The sequence below is a fragment of the Salvia hispanica genome, chromosome 1 (genome assembly GCF_029641045.1).
Source record: "Salvia hispanica isolate PSC_SH4W2 chromosome 1, Shi_PSC_v1, whole genome shotgun sequence".
NCBI lineage: Eukaryota > Viridiplantae > Streptophyta > Magnoliopsida > Lamiales > Lamiaceae > Salvia > Salvia hispanica.
Window position 1 is genome coordinate 39,294,438 of NC_142692.1, and position 20,891 is coordinate 39,315,328.

At 30.6% G+C, this 20,891-nt stretch overlaps 1 protein-coding gene and 1 long non-coding RNA gene across 2 annotated transcripts; one reads left to right on the forward strand and one right to left on the reverse strand.

Moving 5' to 3' along the window:
* Positions 1-11,670: 11,670 nt before the first annotated feature.
* LOC148933768 (uncharacterized) lies at positions 11,671-12,844 on the forward strand. Its single transcript, XM_089061435.1, has 3 exons — positions 11,671-11,785; positions 11,864-12,123; positions 12,596-12,844. Exons 1-3 carry the CDS (start codon positions 11,671-11,673, stop codon positions 12,842-12,844), a joined length of 624 nt encoding a protein of 207 aa, XP_088917561.1.
* A 5,742-nt stretch (positions 12,845-18,586) lies between these two features.
* LOC125224219 (uncharacterized) lies at positions 18,587-20,421 on the reverse strand. Its single transcript, XR_007176844.2, has 2 exons — positions 20,147-20,421; positions 18,587-19,127 (listed from the first exon to the last, which is right to left on the reverse strand). It is a non-coding gene; the product is annotated as an uncharacterized LOC125224219 (long non-coding RNA).
* Positions 20,422-20,891: the final 470 nt, after the last annotated feature.

Genomic DNA, 20,891 nt, shown 5'->3' on the forward strand with positions numbered 1-20,891 from the left:
TTAAATTGAAACTGTATTGTAGTAGATTCTAATATTCTACTCTAAAATAATAAAGAATTGATAATTTACATTGTTAAATAGTGAGTCACGGTTGTACACTCCCCTAAACAATAAATATAAAAGCATTAATCAATTTTCAAATAATTTGAAATTATTGAACTATTCTATATAATTGTATTTGCTTCAATTTTTCTTGGAAACTGAAATTAATATCGAAACAATCTAACAAACTTAATAAATTCACCCTCTTTAAACCCATTATTTACTGACCTTTTCAGTTTTCAAAGTAGATAAATTGTGTGGTATCTCTCCGTCTTTGGAGAACCGAGGAGGCGAGAGAGAGAATTCTCAACCGGAGACGACGGACGCTGCACCTGCACTACACGCAGTCAAAGCGGTGACTCGGAGGAGAAAGCTCTTGTCAAAGAACTCGATTTGAATCTAGAGGTTTAATTTGGGCGAAATTTATAGGGCTTGATGTTTTAATTTCAATTTTTTTTACCTTATGTATTTATTTCCTTCTCCAAATTTAATTTGAAATTTTCCTTCTCTTCTCCCCAGCTCCTCTAAAACATCCGAATATCTTTTAAATTTGTTCTCTTTTTTTACCTTTGTATCATGTTTATTTCCTTCCTTCTTTCTTTGAAATATTAACCGTATAGGAGTAATATTTTTCCTAAATATTTAGGGGTACAATATCAGTATATAATTAACAAAAATAAAGGATATGTATAATAGTATTAAAAAAAAAATAAAAAATTCTTGTTCCCTACTCCATGCGCCACTGGGTATACCGCGATATTTGAAAATTCATATCATTACCTTACCGAAAGATTTCGGTAAGGTATCATATCGTACCGAAAGTCACGGTATACCGAAAATTCGGTATTTTCGGTATTTTTTGGATACGATAAGGTCGGTATTTCGGTATTTTTCCCCAACCCTATTTCCGATCTGAAGATACTTTCTCCTTGCATTCTCTTTCTCTTCTAATTATATTTTATCTATCTTCTATCAACTAATAATATTTTAATTAATGCTTTTCTTTTACATTTACCAATTTGTCATTTAATCTCGTGTCCATTAGTGATAAAAGTAGTAGAATTCTACTACTACTTTGTTTATTTGTAATTGCAGCTCTAATTTTTGAAGAATATCAATGCCATAATTTTGAAGAATATCATTGACCATTTCATTGGTAGACCAAGACATTTTAATTATACTACTCTACTTTCAATCATATAAGCAATACTTTATTTATTTTGAATTGTCTATAACTTTTTTTTCCGCTTTGGCATATGGCCCATTACTTTTCTCATACTCATATTTTCTCTCTTATACTCCTAGTTAATCATTTTTAATTATAATTAACATCAATCGTTTTTATCCCTATATTTTATTAACTGTCCCATGTTTTTTTTGCACGAGATTTATATATTGATATTTAAAGGTTAAGTGAAAAGGAAATAAAGTAAGTAAAAGAGAAAAATAGAGGGGCAAGGTTTTTGAAAAAAAAAATTGAAATTGAACAGATGGCTTGAGACAACCTATAAAGTTTTATCGAGCGAGTAGCTTGAAACGAAAAGAGTATTAAAATGTATGCCACCTATAATCAAAATTATTCTTTTCTATATATTTCAATACTCCTTCTGTCCCACTCTAAGTGACACATTTTTCTTTTTTGGATGTCATACTTTGAATGTCATATTTTTAAATATAGAAACACCACTCTCTATTTTTTCACTCTCTTACTTTATTTTCTCCACTACAGTCAGTATACACAAAATAATACTATTATATAAAATCTCATGCTGAATTTGAAATACTTTACGTAAATTGGGACGAAGGGACTATACGACTATATGTCAATGAGGTAGATGGAGACTTAAGAAATTGAGGATTTTCATCCAAATTATTTTAAGACACGTGTCAAATTGAATATGAAATTGTTTAAAAAGTGTATGTGACATAGACTATGTCCAAGTCGTGCATGAGCCTTTTTAGGTTTGATGACAATAAAAATTATAGTCGCAATTAAAATTTCAACCCCTAACTAGTTTATGAAAAAGTCTCAAGTCCAAGTCCTGCATGCTCCTCAAGGTCTGCTATTTCCTGATCGGAATCAATCTCGCTCACTGATGAAAGGCTCTGAATCGATGAGCGGAGCAGAGAGGAGTTAGTTCTAGTGAGCTTCAGCTGGCTTTTCTGACCGTCCATTTTTAGGCCAAGCTCCGCCGTTGGGGGGAGCAAAGATTAGCGTAGAAGAGAGAAGAGAGTTTGTTGTTGCGTGGGTGAGAGAGGAAGAGTCAAGAGTGTGTCTGAAATTTTAGAGAGAGAGAGAGAGAAGAAAGAGTTTGAAGCTGCGGAAATGATCAGACTGGTCCGGGTTTTTTGAAGAGGAGGAATATGGTGGGGCCATCTGCGTTTGATTGTGACCGTTGATTGAAGATCTACGGTTCAGATTGGTTCGAGATTCTCCGCCGTCGGATGGGGGGATGAAGAAGACGATGAGAAATGAGAACCAGATATTTTTACCGAATATTATTATTTATTTACTTTGCGTATTTTTTATTTTGCTTTTCATTTTTTCTTGGCGGCCTAGTTTTATTGTAAATTTGGCTTATTCTCAATTTTATAAAATAGTATAGCGAAAAGTTGATGTCTGATTCAAAAATATCAACAATTATATTAGAAATTTACTCTTAAACCACCTATATTTTTTTGTTGTGGGGAAATTAAGAATAAATTCAAAAAATTTATACTCCTGACTTTTTTTTTTACTGATTTTTGTAGTTTTATTACGGATTGGATGCTTCAATTTGCCTCAAAAGTATATAGGAAAATTAATAATCTCTTTATTTTGATAGAGATAAGAATTTTATTAGAGGAACGATTAGTAATTTAAATCTAGGCAACGATAAATGGATCATAGTTTAAAATTTGAATTCAAAAAATCAATTGAGTTCAATGTAGATTTTTAGCACTTATTACATTTGAACCCAATTTAGCAAGTATACATTTTTAGAGTGGTCAAATTGACCAGTAGAATACATGCATTGTTATTTATAAAGTTCACAGTTTTATAGCACATTTCATGTGATGTAGATAAAATTTTATAAAGGGTAAAGATAAATTAACAAAAATTGTATAAACAAAATGTCCTTCAATTTTGAACTGGTTTTTATTTAAACCGATTTTCTTATCAACTATTATTTCATTACTACATTACCCTTTTTATTATATATGTAAAGTCATATCACTCTCTAATTACATTGATTGCATAATGTATAATTAAATTCTTGTCAAATTACATTGATTGGATATAGTACAATTAAATTCTGGCGCAATACAAACCATTCCATTATTTTGGGGAAATTTCAAATCGAGCTAATCTAATTTTCAAATTTCAAATTGTGTTTTATGCATGTCATAAACAAATCAGTTTAATAATGTATTTAGAAATGCGATAAACATACAAAATATAAGATTATTTGGAACTTTTAAATTTATTAAGAAAGTGGTTGAATCCTCAAAAATTTGAGTAATATTAATATCTATGATATTTTGTACTAATATATTTGAATTCAACGATGAAGATGAAATATTGTGTACGAATGTGTCGAAAAATGCCCCGGGGATGAAATTCAATTCCGAAAAATTGTAAAAAGATGATACACACAACTCACATGACGAGAAGATTCACAAAATGAGATAGTACGCGAAGGTTCACAAAAACGAGATGATACAAGAAGGTATTTGTTTGGATGATAACATTAAGAAATTAAGAAATTGAAAGTGAATAACTATTAATAATAATAATAATAATAATAATAATAATAATAATAATAATAATAATAATAATAATAATAATAATAATAATGGTCGGACCGGTTGAACCGTGAATCAGTAGCCTCACCGGTTCACCGACCGATCCGATTTTTAAAACATTGCCTTTTACTCATTGTGTAAAAGTAGAGAAGATGATGGTGGTCTTTGCAAAAATAAAATCCCATCAATTCAAAGAGAAGTACTACTTTGAATTTAATGATAACATTGTTTTATTTGTGAAACATTTTTCACTGCAAAGCTCCGTTGCAGCTTTTTTTCTTATAAAGGCTTTGAACACTACACTATCTCCTTTGGACGTTTGTGCACTAGTACAATTATTTTTTCATTCGCACACAATTGCATTTTGGGGGGTGTCGATTGAAAGTAGGAAATATTAAACAATATGCTGCCAATTTTTAACTATTTTAATTTCAAAACAAAGTGATTATATATAGTACTTATTTTGAGATGAATTTAATTTTTTGACTTGATGAAGTCCCAATCTGTTTATGCCAAGCCCAATTGACAGCAATAATTTCTAACAATTATGCAATCCATCCATAACAGCTTAGGCCTATATCCTAGCCCAAGCCCAAGCCCAAGCCCAACCAACCAGAATTATACACAAATAAAGGAGGTCTTTTAATAGATTAAGAAGATAATTTGATGAATTAAGAGCATCCTCACATGCGGATGTCCCATAGCCTTCCCGACGGACATCCCAAAAACACCTCATGCCACGTCATCAAGGACATCTCCTAGCCTTCCCAGCACTGCCACGTCATAAGGACATTCCATAGCCTTCCCTGCACAGTGGCGGACATCCCATAGTCTTCCCGCGCGGACTTCCCGCAATAAAAAAAAATCACAAATGCACCCAATTAACAATTTACTGAATTAAACAATGTACGGTATTAAAATTTCGGCACAAATACGGAGAAAATGCAACTACTTTATTTTGTAAAAAAATACATAATTATTAAATAAAAAAAAAACTTAACCAACAAAAAAAAAAACAAGCTTCGACAAATTGTTCCCCCAGTCTCATTCCTCGACATCAGACTCGTCCTTTTGTGAAGTGAGTGAAAATGTTTCACAAATAAAACAATGTTATCATTAAATTCAAAGTAATACTTCTCTTTGAATTGATGGGATTTTATTTTTGCAAAGACCACCATCATCTTCTCTACTTTTACACAATGAGTAAAAGGGTGTTCCAAATGAGAATTTTTTCGCAGATTCCCATTGTAAGGAGGCAAACAATTGGAAATTCAATATTCCAAATATTTTAAATATGAGGAAAAAAAAATAAATTTATGTAAATGTGCATGCATAATACTCCTGATGAAATCAGAATTTGGTTAGTTTAAACCGGGTTTGTCATAAATTATATCATTGTATTACTAATTTTCTCCACTATATTTAGGGTTTAGTATTTCACTGTAAGGGCCAGTTTTTATTAATTTTATTTTTTCGTAATATAGTTAGTTTCAATGTAAAAGCAGTGATTTTATATGTTTTGTGCAGTATTTTAATTCTCTGTGGCATAAATGTTATTATGCTTTAAATCTTAAGATTTATCTAACATTTGAAGAACAAACAGAGGAAACACAATAGATGAATAACATAACTCATCCCAATATTATCTTCTAAAAATAAAAATAGAAAAATTAGAAGATGAAAAACTTTTGTGGGGGTTAAATATGATTGAATTTGAGGCTAAATTTTCATCGTACAATATTCAGACCTCATTTTGCACGCCTAAAAAGCTTTTCATGATATATACAGTAATAAAATCACGGCGCAAAGAGTTAGGGAAGAAGATATAGGTGAGAGGTATCTTCTTCCCCAACTCTTTGCAATTTCAATGTTGTTGCATTTTATATTTTACTTCTCAAATCAAATTTGAATTGAGATGCTCCGTTATTCTAACGCAACATCTTAATTCAAATCTCAATTCAAATTTGATTTGAGAAGTAAAATATAAAATGCAACAACATTAAAATTGCAAAAAGTTGGGGAAGAAGATACAGGAGAGAGGAGGAGAGAGGTGTGAGGTGAGGGGAAAAGCACGCCTGCATTTATATTATGGAGAAGCGTGCTGTGGAATGGATACGACCTAGTTTTAGGCTAAATTAAATATGAGCAATTTTTGTTTTTCTTCTTTCTACTATATAACTTATCGATTTAAGTCCAAATGTGATCTGATTTATTTCACTTCGTTAAATTCTGTACTATTAATAAGGATTTTTGTATTTCAATATTTTTATTTTTTTACTTTTGCTTTCTTTCTTTTTTTCTTGTGATTTTCTTATCAATAAGGGTGCTACTATTTTCTTATTTTTCTTATCAATAAAGGTGATTAAATATAACTCATTATTATTGTATAAGCTCATGTATAAATTAGTTGGATTTGTTCGATTTGCAAGTTGTATTATTGGATTAAATATAAAGTGTATTTGGTCTATAAGATTGAATATCATAACTCAATCTTAAAAGGATAATCATGTGATAATTAGTCACACTCAACCCACTTCAATTAAAATAATCTCACAATTTAATCATAAATTATATTTTGATACAATTTTATGTAGGAAATCGAATACCATTGTAGTATATAAATTATTACTAGATTGTAACAATGTGATCATATTATATTTTTTCAAGATTAGTATATAAATAGTAATTTTCGTATACAATAATACTAACATATAATTAATAAATTTCATATATAAACTCAAATAATCAATCAGGTTCCACTCAGTGCGATCACACACAAAAATGGACATATTTCTATAAAGAAATATAAAACGAAGTGAAAACGTTTGATGTAATTTAAAAATAACAATAATAGGAATCGTAGTTATTTATACATATCATTATACTTTTATGACATGTACATATCTGTTGACCACTTCTTCTTACATTATATTTCTGTTGACCACTTCTCTTGTTACATTTCTCTTAACTTAATTTTATGACTTAATATAACTTAGTATATCATCACGGAGCTATATATATTAACACGATAGTAGTGATAAACATACATAAATTATACGTGCATAATTGGATATTTTAGGTATTTTATCTTTGTAACTAGTTCCTAATTTTTTATTATTTGAAAAATAATTAATATATTACCTATCTATCCTTAGAATAAACATACTTTGAAAGATTATACTACCATTATCTCTTCCCAAAAGATTGTACTTTGAAAGATTGTACTACCATTATCTATTTAGAGTAGTACAATCATGATTACGCCAGAGTAATCATGATTGTACTACCCAAAAGAGGTGTCATTTATTCATTTCTTTTGACGAAATATGTCGCATTACGATAGTGATTTCCCCGTCACAAGCGAGTCACAAACGCATAATATTTCCTCCTCGTGTATTCCATCTCGATTTGGGGGAAATGCCAGCGGAAGTGCACTGATGTCCGGGATGATGCCCGGAATGTCGACGATGATACAACAACCTCAAATGAAGGGGGGGATCCCATGTAGAAGTGGCATGCAGCGACGGCTCTCCTGTACAAGCGGATGTTGAAGGATTGGATCGACACTATGAGGAGAAATCTGAGGCTGCCACCCCTGCCCGATGCCGACACCAAAACCGCCGAAGGGGAGGACGAGTCTGATGTCGGGAAATGAGACTGGGGGAACAATTTGTCGAAGCTTATTTTTTTTTTGTTGATTAAGTTTTTTTTTTTAATAATTATGTCACTACTAGAAAAATGAGCTATTCTCACACTTACAATATGACACTTCATAAAAGATGTCAACATATATATCCAATCACCGCATCAACGTATCATGGCATTTATAATATGCATTATTGCTGCATTTTAAATAAATGTCAAAAGAGGATTCCCTTAATGACATTTCAATACGTGTCTTATGATTATAATGCTAAATATTAAGTCTAAATTTAGGTATAAATTTAATTAGAAAATGAAAATCGGTATTAAGAATATATATGCTCTGATTTTTAGATTAAATAGAATATAAAATAAATTATGCCTACACGACTATATGATTATATCCACCGATTATGTTTAGAATAATTAACTGAGTTATTACTGTCTTTTAAAGAAAACTTTTATATGAATTCAGAAAATAAATTAGTATATAAATTTAAGTAGTTAATAATAATTAAAAAAACCAAGAAAGATTATATACTTACACTATTTTTATTATAATTTCTACAATTCTAATGTTTCAATCTCTAACTTCATTTTTAGTTGACATATTTAAACGCAGTGCACATGAGAAAATTAAATGATATTTCTCACATCATTATATACAAAGAGTGTATATATATACGTAAAAGTGGTTTGTAAATTAGTTAAAAAAATTAATAGCAAACAACTATTGTTTTATAGTAATAAATTTTACAACAACACTCGTCCATGATTCATTACGGAATAAAATATTTAATAAATATAATTATGACTAATAATTTTATTCATTAAATTACTATTTTTGTTAATAATATTATTTTATTAATAATACTAATACTCCCGTATACATTCTTGTATAATTTTCAATTTGCACTTTAGTCCTTTTCTCTCATAGTAGGCCTTTTTCAGCCATGTAAGTGCAAATTTGCACTTTGCTTATAGGGGCTCCAAAGTAGGCCTTTTTCAGCCATTCAATTATCACTTTAGACCTAGCATAATTGCCAAAATTGAAATTAAAATCTAAATTTTTCCCTCTAAGTTTTTTGGAGCCCCTAGATGCAAAACAGAGAAATTTGACTAACCAAAATCACTATAACTGTGTACATGAAACACGTCCTAATATAATTGCTTTTGTGGTTCTCATAAGTTGGAAAAATTAATGGAGACGGTAATTTGGTCATTTTCGTGTTTCTGTTATAGCCCACAGACAAGTGAATTTTGTAACACACACGATGAACTCCTAATTCAACTACTTTACTAATGGATTTCTTAAGTGCTTGTTGATTGAGCACAGCTACTTTTACAAAACAAAAATGTTTACATAGTTTTGTTTGGTATTTTATTTTTAATCCATTATCCAATTTACTAAGTTGTTTATATTTACTTTATTATTTATATAGATTTGATGGAATATATTGAAACAATATGAATAGTAGTTGGATGACAAAGTTAAGAATAACAACGGAATACTAAAATGGATTTCAATCTTTTTTGGCATGTGCTTCTCGCAACGCAAGCAGGAATGATAAGATATTATGTTGGTGGAAAATGAATAATTTTGTTCTATGGAGTATTTGTTAATTCTAATTATTATATCTAATTAAATTTTAGTTATGATATGATTACTTAGTTTGGCGGAATTTTTGGTATACTAAACTTTTATATATTAAATCTTGCTATGTAAATTATTTTTATATATTTAAAATCAATTTTTATTTATAATATGATTATAGTGGTAGAAAATATGTACGTAAGAGTCTTTATTAATAAAAGATTATGCTTTTAAAAGAATACAAAAAAGATATGTAGTAAAGATTTTAACATATATTTGATTAAAATTGTGAATGACTTAAATATAATATATAAAAAAATGTTGTACGTATATTTTAGTAGATACTACTCTGATAGGATAAACCTCCTACCGGGCTGATCGGCGTCCGTAGATTGACGATCGATAAATGCATGTCGCGGGCAAGTGCCCGTCGAGCACGACGGTTTTATCACTTGGAGAACAGAATGAACGATAATATTGATATTCTATTGATTGATTTATCAAATTATTACAATAGCTCATATTTATAAAGCTAATAACTAACTTAATGAACAAGAAAACAAAGATATGAAAAAGATATGCAAATCCTAATTTATCTAACTAATAATGCTCGTATCATACTCCCTCCGTCCCATTCTAAGTGGAATATTTTTTATTTCGGCACGAGATTTTATGTAGTGTTGTTTTATGAATTAAGTGGAAAAAATAAAAAAATACTACTTATATCACTAAAAAATGAGGCATATTTTTTTTTGGTTTTCATTTTGATGCATGTTTTTGTGACACCGAGGACGAAGCATAGTGGCAACTCCGACCCCTCCACTTTTCGATTTTGGATTCGCCTCTACTATTATTTCTGCGTCCGCACGTGTTTGTAATGTATTGCTTATATATTACGATGGTGTTCGATGCGTTAGACAAAATAATATTGAAATGCAATAGGAAATAAGTTAAAATAGAGTGCACTTAGCACTAAATAAGTCACAAGGGTGTTTTACGATGAATATTTGTGAGATACTCCCTCCGTCCGTCATTAGGAGTCTCATTCATGGGCGGCACGGGTTTTAAAAAATGTTAAGAAAAATGAGTGGAAAAAAGTTAGTGGAATAAGGGTCCTAATTGTATATATTAGTTTTAAATGAAATGTGAGTGAAATGCGTTAGTGGAAGGTAGGACCCTATTACTATTTATGGTCAAAGTGAACCAGGACTCTTATTCGCGGATGGACTAAAATGGAAAAACGGGGCTCCTATTCGCAGACAAAGGGGAGTACATTATAATCTTAGCATTGTGGTAGACGAGCTGATTATTAAATTAATGATTATTAATTTTATAATATTAAAGAAAGAAACGAAACATGTTTAGAAAATTGGTGGAATACTTTTCTATTATTTTATCATTATTACATACATATCTTTGTCGATGTGTACAATATATAATGTATATATCAAATATATTTAAAAGTATTAATCCAATTTATGTACAGATGTCGAATATCTTTATTGATAAATTAGGGAGAACAAATTAAGGATTTAGCGGGGATACATTAAGAGAGAACAAATTAGGGATTTAGCGGGAGATACATCATGTGCCAAAACATGAATCTCACCACCGTCCACTCCTCCCACAACTCTAAGCAAATTCAGGAATTCACAATTATATCAAATAGTTTAGCACAGAGAATAAAGACGAGAAGAAATTCAAGCTGAGGTCTACCTTTGATTCTTGCAAGGTGAGTTTTTCTGTGAAATTATTTTGAGAACGAATGATGTAATATATTCATGGGAATGATAATCTATTGTTGCTGACATAGGTTATTATGTTTTAATCACGTATTATAGATTTCAATTGAATTTTATTATGCGATGTGATCAAGTTTAAAGTAATTTTTTGTTTTAACCCCCAAAAGTTTGATGAAATGATCTCAAGTTTCACTATCATTTTTGCCACCTATTGTCTTTACTTATTTTCACTTCAATGTATGTAGTTACATATGACTTCTAAAGGAGGGATACAGATTTAAAAAAGTGCTCATTTGCATGAGGAACGAAATATGTCAGCACAAAGGTTTATACTAGTGAAGGTAAAAAAAAAATACTCGGTTTCTAGGTGATAGTTGGGAAAGAAAATCGTGTTATGTTTCGATTAAATAGTGAAACTAAATAGAATCTGATGGATTTATTTTGACAACTATAAAACATCTTGATTCAAATAATTTCACCCCTAAATTCCATTTTTCCATGCTGTAATCTTAATAATCTCATTGATGCATTATTAAATTCTAAATTTTCTTCCTATTTTTAGTACTTTGTAGTACTTGTTAATTTGAGAAGCCTTTCATCATTAATTGAGTTTCAATTATTTAGTTATAATCACCACTTATCCGTTCAATTGACATGATATAATCTTTTGTTTCGGATGTCTCAAAAATATAATACTACATATTAAAAAATTTATCTTTACTAGTAATTTTTGTAGTACTTGTTAAAATTTAAATTACCTGATTGAGTTGATCTTTTCTTTGGTCGTACTATATTGTTAGGTAGTTAACATATCTTTTAATATAAATTTTATAATGATTAGCAGGTTTTACAACTAAGACAACAATGAGCAATAATAAAGAAGCTTTGAACATGTTTCCATATTCAAACCATAGGCATGGGAGTGTGCCACAATTGCCAAATGAGGATATAAGTGTTGACGTCGAAGAAGAGGAGGAAAGTAATGGGCAATCACGCACTCTGATAAGCTCCTTAATCTTTTAGATAATAGACTAATCATATTTTTTTGTGCTTAAAGGTAGTGCATCTGGACCTGAATCTATTGGAAAGGAAAGCAGAGGCCCTACCTTTATGGCAGATATTTGGGGCCGCCCTCCAAACCCACCACTCATTTCTATTGAGTATAATGAGTTTGGTCAGCCTATAGGTGGTGAAAGAAGCAAGCTTTGCCATTTCTTAGTTTCAATCGCAAGAAATGGTAAATATTGTCCATTAGATGTTATTAATTGGCATGCCATACCGAGGGGGAAAAAAGTTGAGATGCTTGAAGTTGTAAAGGTAATAACATTTAAAAAGAGTGTAGATTATTTAATTTATCATGCTCGTTTATCCTTCTATGCTTTTGGACTAAATTAGCTTTCTCATTTAATACATTTATTAAGCATTTGTTATGTTATTTAACTTGTGGCTTATGTTTTGACATGCATTGATCTTACTTTTTAATGCTTATTTTTCATATGAATCCTATTATCACATATACTTAGGACTCATTACTAGCTGAATTCTTGCTATGAAGCTGACACATGTATGAGTTCTTGCATGAAGTTTAAATCATTGGATGTAGCTTTGTTAAGAGTACTTTTTTGGACATCAAATCAGAATACTCTCGATTATCACATGATATCATTATCAATTGTTATTTAAGTTCTATTTTATTTAACTCTTCAAGAATTAGTGTAATCTATTTTTTGTTCCAGGCCATTGGCAATTGTATATACATAGTATAACAATGTTTGTCTGTCTAATGTAGTTACGATTCACTATCCCTATCATTGCCGAAAAATGGGTTTTGTCCTCCATCAGAGTTAAATGGAGAAGCTGGAAGCATTATTTGAAAACGAGGTATTGGGCTGACGTACCTATCGAGCAATTAATACATGCCAAGGATGATAGAGTTTTGGAAGATCAATGGATCAAATGTCTTGCTTACTGGAGAGCGGAAGATACGAAGGTTTATTCTAGTTTTTCTATGTGTAATGATATTTCATTTAAGCTATGAATCTACTTATCATTTTGATTTTTGACTTGCTATTTGAATATATAAGAGAAACCAAAAAGCTCGAGCAAAGAAGTTGGTGAATCAAAGAGCAGGAAATACATAATTTGCGTGACATCCATTGGATATTTATAATTTCCGATCCACATTAAGATGACAGGTACTCTAAATTTGATTACTAATTATATTGTTTGAACTACTCGTGTTAATTTATACTACTACTTTTTAGTGGACATGTGCATTCTCTCTGTGTGTGGACGTACTACTATTGAATTCAATTTTAGTTGGATATTTATATTTTAATTCACTAGATAAGTGCTCTACATGTATTGTTTTTGCCCGGTCTTTGTATGTGGATATTAGAATATACTATTTTCTGTAGTTATTTTATAGATTTGCATTAATGTTTATGATTAGTGTTCAGTTGTTATCATTCAAAGTTGTAGAATTTTATTTGCATATGCAATAATTTACAAAATTTTGTTTAGATTTGTTTTCTTACTCCAAAATTTGTCATTGCCATTAACTTATCCCCCCGCAAAGTGTATGGAGAGAGAGAGAGAGGTGATGGCGACACATAGTAAAGATGACGAGTTGTTCATTATGTGATTGTGTATGTTATTTAATGCTTGATTATGTGATTGTTTATATTATTTAATGCTCCTACTTCTATTCTTTATTGCAGGTTGGCAGATTTGCAAGGCTGAAGTATTATGTTTCAAATATGTGTTGCACTTTTAAAAATATTTGGACCTCAATTATTAGTACTACTACTATTTATTCGTAGGTTTTTGATGTAAGATCATTATGACATTAGATTTTTTATTCAACTTTAGCATTTTATTTTAATTAGTTGTTTATATAAATTTTGTTGGATGGTTAATAGCAATTTAATATGATTTTTTTACATTGAAAGTGAAAATGTAATTATATATTTTTGTTATTCAAATTTAGCATTTTATTTTATTTGAATTAGTTGTTTATATAAATTTTGTTGGATGGTTAATAGCAATTTAATATAATTTTTTTACATTGAAAGTGAAAATGTAATTATATATTTAATAAAGATGTAAATATAATAATATGAAGGATTAAATGTAATTTATAAATATTTATAGGATGAAAATACAAATTATAGCAATTTGTAGGTCAAAAGTATAAATCAAATAAATATAGGTTGGAAGTTGTAATAATATATATTTGTGGGGTTTATTTGTAAACTTTCGTGTATTTATAGTGTAGTTTAAAATAAGAGTTTGTGACAATATAAATTGCGATGACAAGAATTTTTTCTTGACACTTTTTGAGTGTGATAAAGAAGGATTTATCTTCACACTATGCTTGTTATCACACTTTTTTTCCTCACATGTGCAATAAGTGCCATTACACCTAAAGTGTCAAGAAAATAGTTTTCTAGTTGCATTTATACATGTCATAATATGTGAATTTTCTAGTAGTGTGTATTTTTTTAAAAAAATAAAGTAGTTGCATTTTCTCTGTATTTGTGCCGAAATTTTAATACCGTACATTGTTTAATTTCGTAAATTGTTAATTGGGTGCATTTGTGATTTTTTTTTATTGCGTGAAGTCCGCGCGGGAAGACTATGGGATGTCCGCCACTGTGCAGGGAAGGCTATGGAATGTCCTTATGACGTGGCAGTGCTGGAAAGGCTAGGAGATGTCCTTGATGACGTGGCATGAGGTGTTTTTGGGATGTCCGTCGGGAAGGCTATGGGACATCCGCATGTGAGGATGCTCTTAATTCATCAAATTATCTTCTTAATCTATTAAAAGACCTCCTTTATTTGTGTATAATTCTGGTTGGTTGGGCTTGGGCTTGGGCTTGGGCTAGGATATAGGCCTAAGCTGTTATGGATGGATTGCATAATTGTTAGAAATTATTGCTGTCAATTGGGCTTGGCATAAACAGATTGGGACTTCATCAAGTCAAAAAATTAAATTCATCTCAAAATAAGTACTATATATAATCACTTTGTTTTGAAATTAAAATAGTTAAAAATTGGCAGCATATTGTTTAATATTTCCTACTTTCAATCGACACCCCCCAAAATGCAATTGTGTGCGAATGAAAAAATAATTGTACTAGTGCACAAACGTCCAAAGGAGATAGTGTAGTGTTCAAAGCCTTTATAAGAAAAAAAGCTGCAACGGAGCTTTGCAGTGAAAAATGTTTCACAAATAAAACAATGTTATCATTAAATTCAAAGTAGTACTTCTCTTTGAATTGATGGGATTTTATTTTTGCAAAGACCACCATCATCTTCTCTACTTTTACACAATGAGTAAAAGGGTGTTCCAAAATGAGATTCTTCTTTATCAAATGGAAATGTGTGATGTGGCACTTGATATTTTCGCAGATTCCCATTAGATTCCCATTGTAAGGAGGCAAACAATTGGAAATTCAATATTCCAAATATTTTAAATATGAGAAAAAAAATAAATTTATGTAAATGTGCATGCATAATACCCCTGATGAAATCAGAATTTGGTTAGTTTAAACCGGGTCTGTCATAAATTATATCATTGCATTACTAATTTTCTCCACTATATTTAGGTTTAGTATTTCACTGTGAGGGCCAGTTTTTATTAATTTTATTTTTTCGTAATATAGTTAGTTTCAATGTAAAAGCAGTGATTTTACATATTTTAATTCTCTGTGGCACAAATGTTATTATGCTTTAAATCTTAAGATTTATCTAACATTTGAAGAACAAACAGAGGAAACACAATAGATGAATAACATAACTCATCCCAATATTATCTTCTAAAAATAAAAATAGAAAAATCAAAAGATGAAAAACTTTTGTGGGGGTTTAATATGATTGAATTTGAGGCTAGATTTTCATCATACAATATTCAGACCTCATTTTGCACGCCTAAAAAGCTTTTCATGATATATACAGTAATAAAATCATGGCGCAATATAATCCGGCCATATTTTATATTCTATAATCAATATTTCACTCTTTTTTTCTAATGCATTTTCCTGGATGAATATTCGAGGAATATTCGTGGATGCAATAAATAATAAGAGTCTTGTTTTTCCACTTTAGTCCATCCGCAAATAGGAGTTCCGATTCACTTTTATCATAAATGGTAATTCGTTAGAGCACGAGTTTTAAGAAATGTAAATAAAAATTAGTTGAATATATCTAAAAATGACCTCCATACTTGAAGTGAACAACTATTCAATTAATAAAAAAATAGTCATATTTTTACATTTTAATTTGCTGACTAAAATTAATTTTACGTGTTAAATATTTATATTTGACATAATAGATCTCATTTTTTGTTAATAATATGTATTCATTTTTTAGTATTATGAAGATTAATTTTCGTGGATAGTGCTACAATCTTATAATTAGTGATAAACTGATATGTCTACTACTTAGATCTAAAAAATAAAATAAAATATATAAAAACCAACTACTCCACTTTTCTTTTTTTTAAACCAACCAACTTCTCCACTTACAACTGTAAAACATTTATGAGAACCACCCCCCCCCCCAAAAAAAAAATAAAAAATAAAATAAATAATCCAACTTCCGCAAATTCAACTGTAAATATTTATGTGAATTTAGTTCCAAAAATTTTAAATACTATAAATAAAAATCCAACTACTGAATTCCAATAGTAAAAGCAGTCAAACAACTATGAGCCTCACCACTGGCCTTTTTCTCGTCATCAATATATTCTCCATCCGTCCATACGTTGTTGAGACATTATTTTCGGTACAAAATTTAAGAAAAATTATATTAACTGAGATAAATAAATATAAATAATAAAGCAAAAAAAGAAAAAAAGATAGAAAAATTAAGAGAGAATAAAGTTTATCAAAGAGGAAAATATGACATAATTATGGTACTACAACCTCCGCGAGTATTTATCCTACTATGATTCAGTTTCAAATATTAATTATATAAATTTTAATCGGTAGAAAACAAAAGCACAAACTATAACGAATAAATGCATTAATTTGTATCCAATTCCATATACGATGTCTTTTACACTTAAGGATGAGATCTTTCAACGAAAGAACAACTATATTGTATATAGGTAAAAATGGGTATATAAAAATTGTGAGATTAAAATTGATAAACTTCAAAAGCACGCATAAATGAATTTTAAAAAGGGTCAAAGATTAAAACAGAATACAAAATAACATTAGAGATAATAACTCCAAACACCAAATCACACACCATTTCATTTCGAAAAATTCCGCAACAAATTAAGGCACCTCTAAATTTAATCTTCAAGAGAAAGTGCCGCCACCAATGTTGGATGTAACCATAAAGTTGATCAGTTACCTAGGTAGAAACCTTTCTTTTCTTTTTTATAAAATTAAAGAACTAATTTTTTTTTTTTTTTTAAGGTTTGGTCAGTGGTGCAAATGCAGTTGGCTTTTCCGTTTCTACTAAGGAGAAACCACTCAAAAAAAGGTTAAAGGTTAAGACCTTTTTTTGAGTGGTTTCTCCTTAACAAGATACGAAAAAAACAACTACATTTGCACCACAACCAAACCAAAAAAAGAACAAACACAATTAGTTATTTAAGTTTATAAAAAAAAAGAAAGGTTTCTACCTAGAGAACGATCATATGAATCTCAAATTTGAAATGCTACCCTGCATATCAAAGAAAATAAGATAAAGTATATATGTTTTAAGGAAAATTGTAGAGAGAGTTGGAGAAGGAAGAAGATGAGAGGTGAGAGGGGAGAGAGGTGAAAATTTGTTGATGATAGTTGCGCTGAATTTGCCTTGTTTGGGACGAAAGAAATTATTGAGATGAGAGAGTGAGTCGAATGGGGATGTATTCAGGTCCTTACAACAAATATTTGTAAAACATAAAACAAATCCCAAGCCATTGATATTTGCCATCTAATGGCCGATTTTCATGCCATGTGTAATTAACAATATTAATTTTAAAATACCAAAAGGTTAGTTTAGGCATATCCTCAATGCAGCAGTTATTCAATTCCCTTGATTATCTCCTTCTATGTAGACGTGTATTTCATGGTATATTTACTTTGATTTTGTTTTGATTTTTTTTCTTTTCTTAATCTCCTATCTACAGAAACTCACACAGAGAAATATTCATTCCTCTTTGTCATCGTAGTACATTATTGTCAATTAGACACTACATTATTCCACTTATTATTGACTTTTGTCGCAGTACATTATTTCTGTTGCCGCTACATTATTCCTCTTATTATTGACTTATACATGTTTAGAGCAAGAATGGTATACCACAGTGTTACATTCGTTTTTTATTCAAAACTAACAGAAAGGAATTCATCAGAGGAATCAATTATTCGTCAGTAATATATATATTTGCCTCAAATAATATAATTGTAATTTTAAACAGTAAATTGTTAAGTCTGATATGTTACCTGACTAGTGTTATGAATTTCACATAAGAGTTTACGATTTCCTTATCATTTCTTTAATGTAAATTTCACTTGCCACACCAATTTATTTAAGGAAGAAAAAAAAAGAACTGTATTTAGTTAAGTAAACATTACATTAATCACGAACGAAGTTTAGATTCATCTATAACCTTCTCTCAACGATTAATTTGTATTTTACAAGTGTCATCAATTTTCTTCACCAAAGGGTTTTTGTAATTGTTTCAATATAGTAACAGTACATTACTGGAGAACAAATTTTTGATTAATCTGTTACACACTGTCATGTGTCATCATATTTCCACCCCTATGCACAAATGTAAAAACCAAAACGAAAGTAGCCACACTTCTGCAATAATGTAATAGAGTAGTGCTTAACATAGTTCCGAAAACACATAGGTGCAAAAAGTATAACCAGTTCTAATCTAGTTTCCACAAAAAAAACAGCAAAACAATCTATGTCTCTCACAAATCAATTCTGACAGGCACATCATTCATTCCAAACCATAAATTTGAACATACTTTTCGAAAGTGAACTTTGACGGCTTCTCTTTCCTGTGCTTAGTTGTTGCAATTTGATTCACCTTTCCTCTGATATTTTGCTCAAATGGGAGTAAGGTCGTGTTGAACTTAATCCTTGACATTTCCACGCTTTTAGTGCTCCATGCCGTGAACCCACATTCCCATTCTTTGTCTTTTTCTCTGAAAAAGGTTTTCATATGGCCCATCAAGTACACACCACTGTCAACCTTGCTGAAATGGCCTCTCCATGGCATAGAGAGTAGATAGGTTGAACATTTACGAATTAGCCATGCTAGCTTGGGTCTTCTGAACTTCACGAGTGCATCAGCTAGGTACTTCCTATGCAGAATTGAAGTTACATTAAAATGCATTTCTCAACCTGATAATGTAGCTAATTGAGGATTAAATGTAAACACCAACAAATGCAACAGTTATGCATATAATGTTGCTCCATCATGATATAATGTACAAATACAACAAATATACCGACGTGGTTGATCCAGATAATGGTTGGGGTGCACCGTTGGGTATAATGTATTAAAAAAAAACACCAACAAATGCATATTTGAACCCGATACTGTACATTTTTCATAGAATTAATGTACAAGCACAATGGCATTGACCAAATAATGTATCTCAAAAACTAACAATGTACAGAGACATTAGACAATGGCTTTGACATAAGACATAAGAGAATGGAATTGACCAGATAATGTAGCTTATCAAAAACAATGCGCAGTGACATCCGACAATGAATTTGACCAGATAATGTAGCTCATCAAGTAAACAATGTATACAGAGACCTCAAGAATGGAGTTGACCAGATAATGTAGCTCATCAAGAAAACAATGTACACAGAGACATCAGAGAATGGAGTTGACCAGATAATGTAGCTCCTCAAGTAAACAATGTACAGAGACATCAGAGAATGGAGTTTACCATATAATGTAGCTCATCAGTGAAATAATGTAATAACACATGATAATCAAATTCCAGATGTAACCATATAATGTAGCAAATTATTGGGATAATGTAAAAGCAATAAAGTACAACATTAACATAACACAAGTAGACAACATGAATAATGTAGCAAAGCATAAGCAAAAAAAATGCCGATTTCTTTCCCTGCTAAAAAAATCTGCTTTACATGGTTCAATCGAATCAACGAAAAGAAACAACAAAAACACAAACCAAATGCACCGAAATCATTGAAAAAATGATGAAAATCGCTGAAATTCTTACCGTAATATAAACCAAACTGGAAACAAGACCAACAAAACTTTCTCAACAACACAAAAATCAGAAGTATGAGTTCAATTAAGCAAATTTCCCCCAGATTCGTGGTCAACTATTGTTACCTTGTTCTCGTCACGCGTGAAACCTACCCAGAAGAACGCGCTAGATGATTAAATCAACACAACAAAGCCAAATAATGTAGACAACGGGTTCGATTAAAAACAGAGTTGTCAGCGCCGGCGAGTCTTCAGATTCAAGCGTGAAAACTAGGTTTTTGCTTCTCAGATGTGGCGGCGGGTTGTGATTGAAATTTGAGAGAATATGGGGAGACTGGAATGAATACGTGATGGAGAGAGAGTGAAACGTATCGTGGGTGTAATTAAAATCCCAAAAATTATGGACATGCAGTTGAAACGGACTGTTTACTTGAAATGGTTCCATTTTTACCCTTATAATGTATCCGGAAATTGGATTAATGTACCGCACTGATTTTAAATCTCAACCATCCGAAACTATCATCCAATGGATGATATTAGTGCTGTGTTTAAGACTAAGGAGGTGTAAGGACCCTAATACACCCCGAGTCGAATGTATATAAGTGTCAAAGTCCTTTGTGTTTGGTCACCTTAATTGTTTGGGCCACTTTAAATTGTTGTTTGGGATGGAATAATTAAAAATCACCTGGGCCAAATTAATCCTTGATTTAGGTGTGGGCCAAGAGAATGATGTAGTTGGGTTGTTTTTAATTGTTTAGGTGATCTTAATAATTAATTTTACGTGTTCAATCGTTGAGCTCGGATGTCGTTAGACAACAAAAATAATTAGTATAATTATTAGTTTAACCAATACGATAATTGATTCTTAGTT

What these genes read in the sequence shown, in the direction of transcription:
- LOC148933768 (XM_089061435.1), top strand. Translation starts at nt 11,671, where the DNA reads ATGAGCAATAATAAAGAAGCTTTGAACATGTTTCCATATTCAAACCAT. An exon ending in CGTCGAAGAAGAGGAGGAAA is followed by an intron (nt 11,786 to 11,863) that starts GTAATGGGCAAT and finishes TTGTGCTTAAAG; the next exon opens with GTAGTGCATCTGGACCTGAA. An exon ending in AGATGCTTGAAGTTGTAAAG is followed by an intron (nt 12,124 to 12,595) that starts GTAATAACATTT and finishes TGTCTAATGTAG; the next exon opens with TTACGATTCACTATCCCTAT.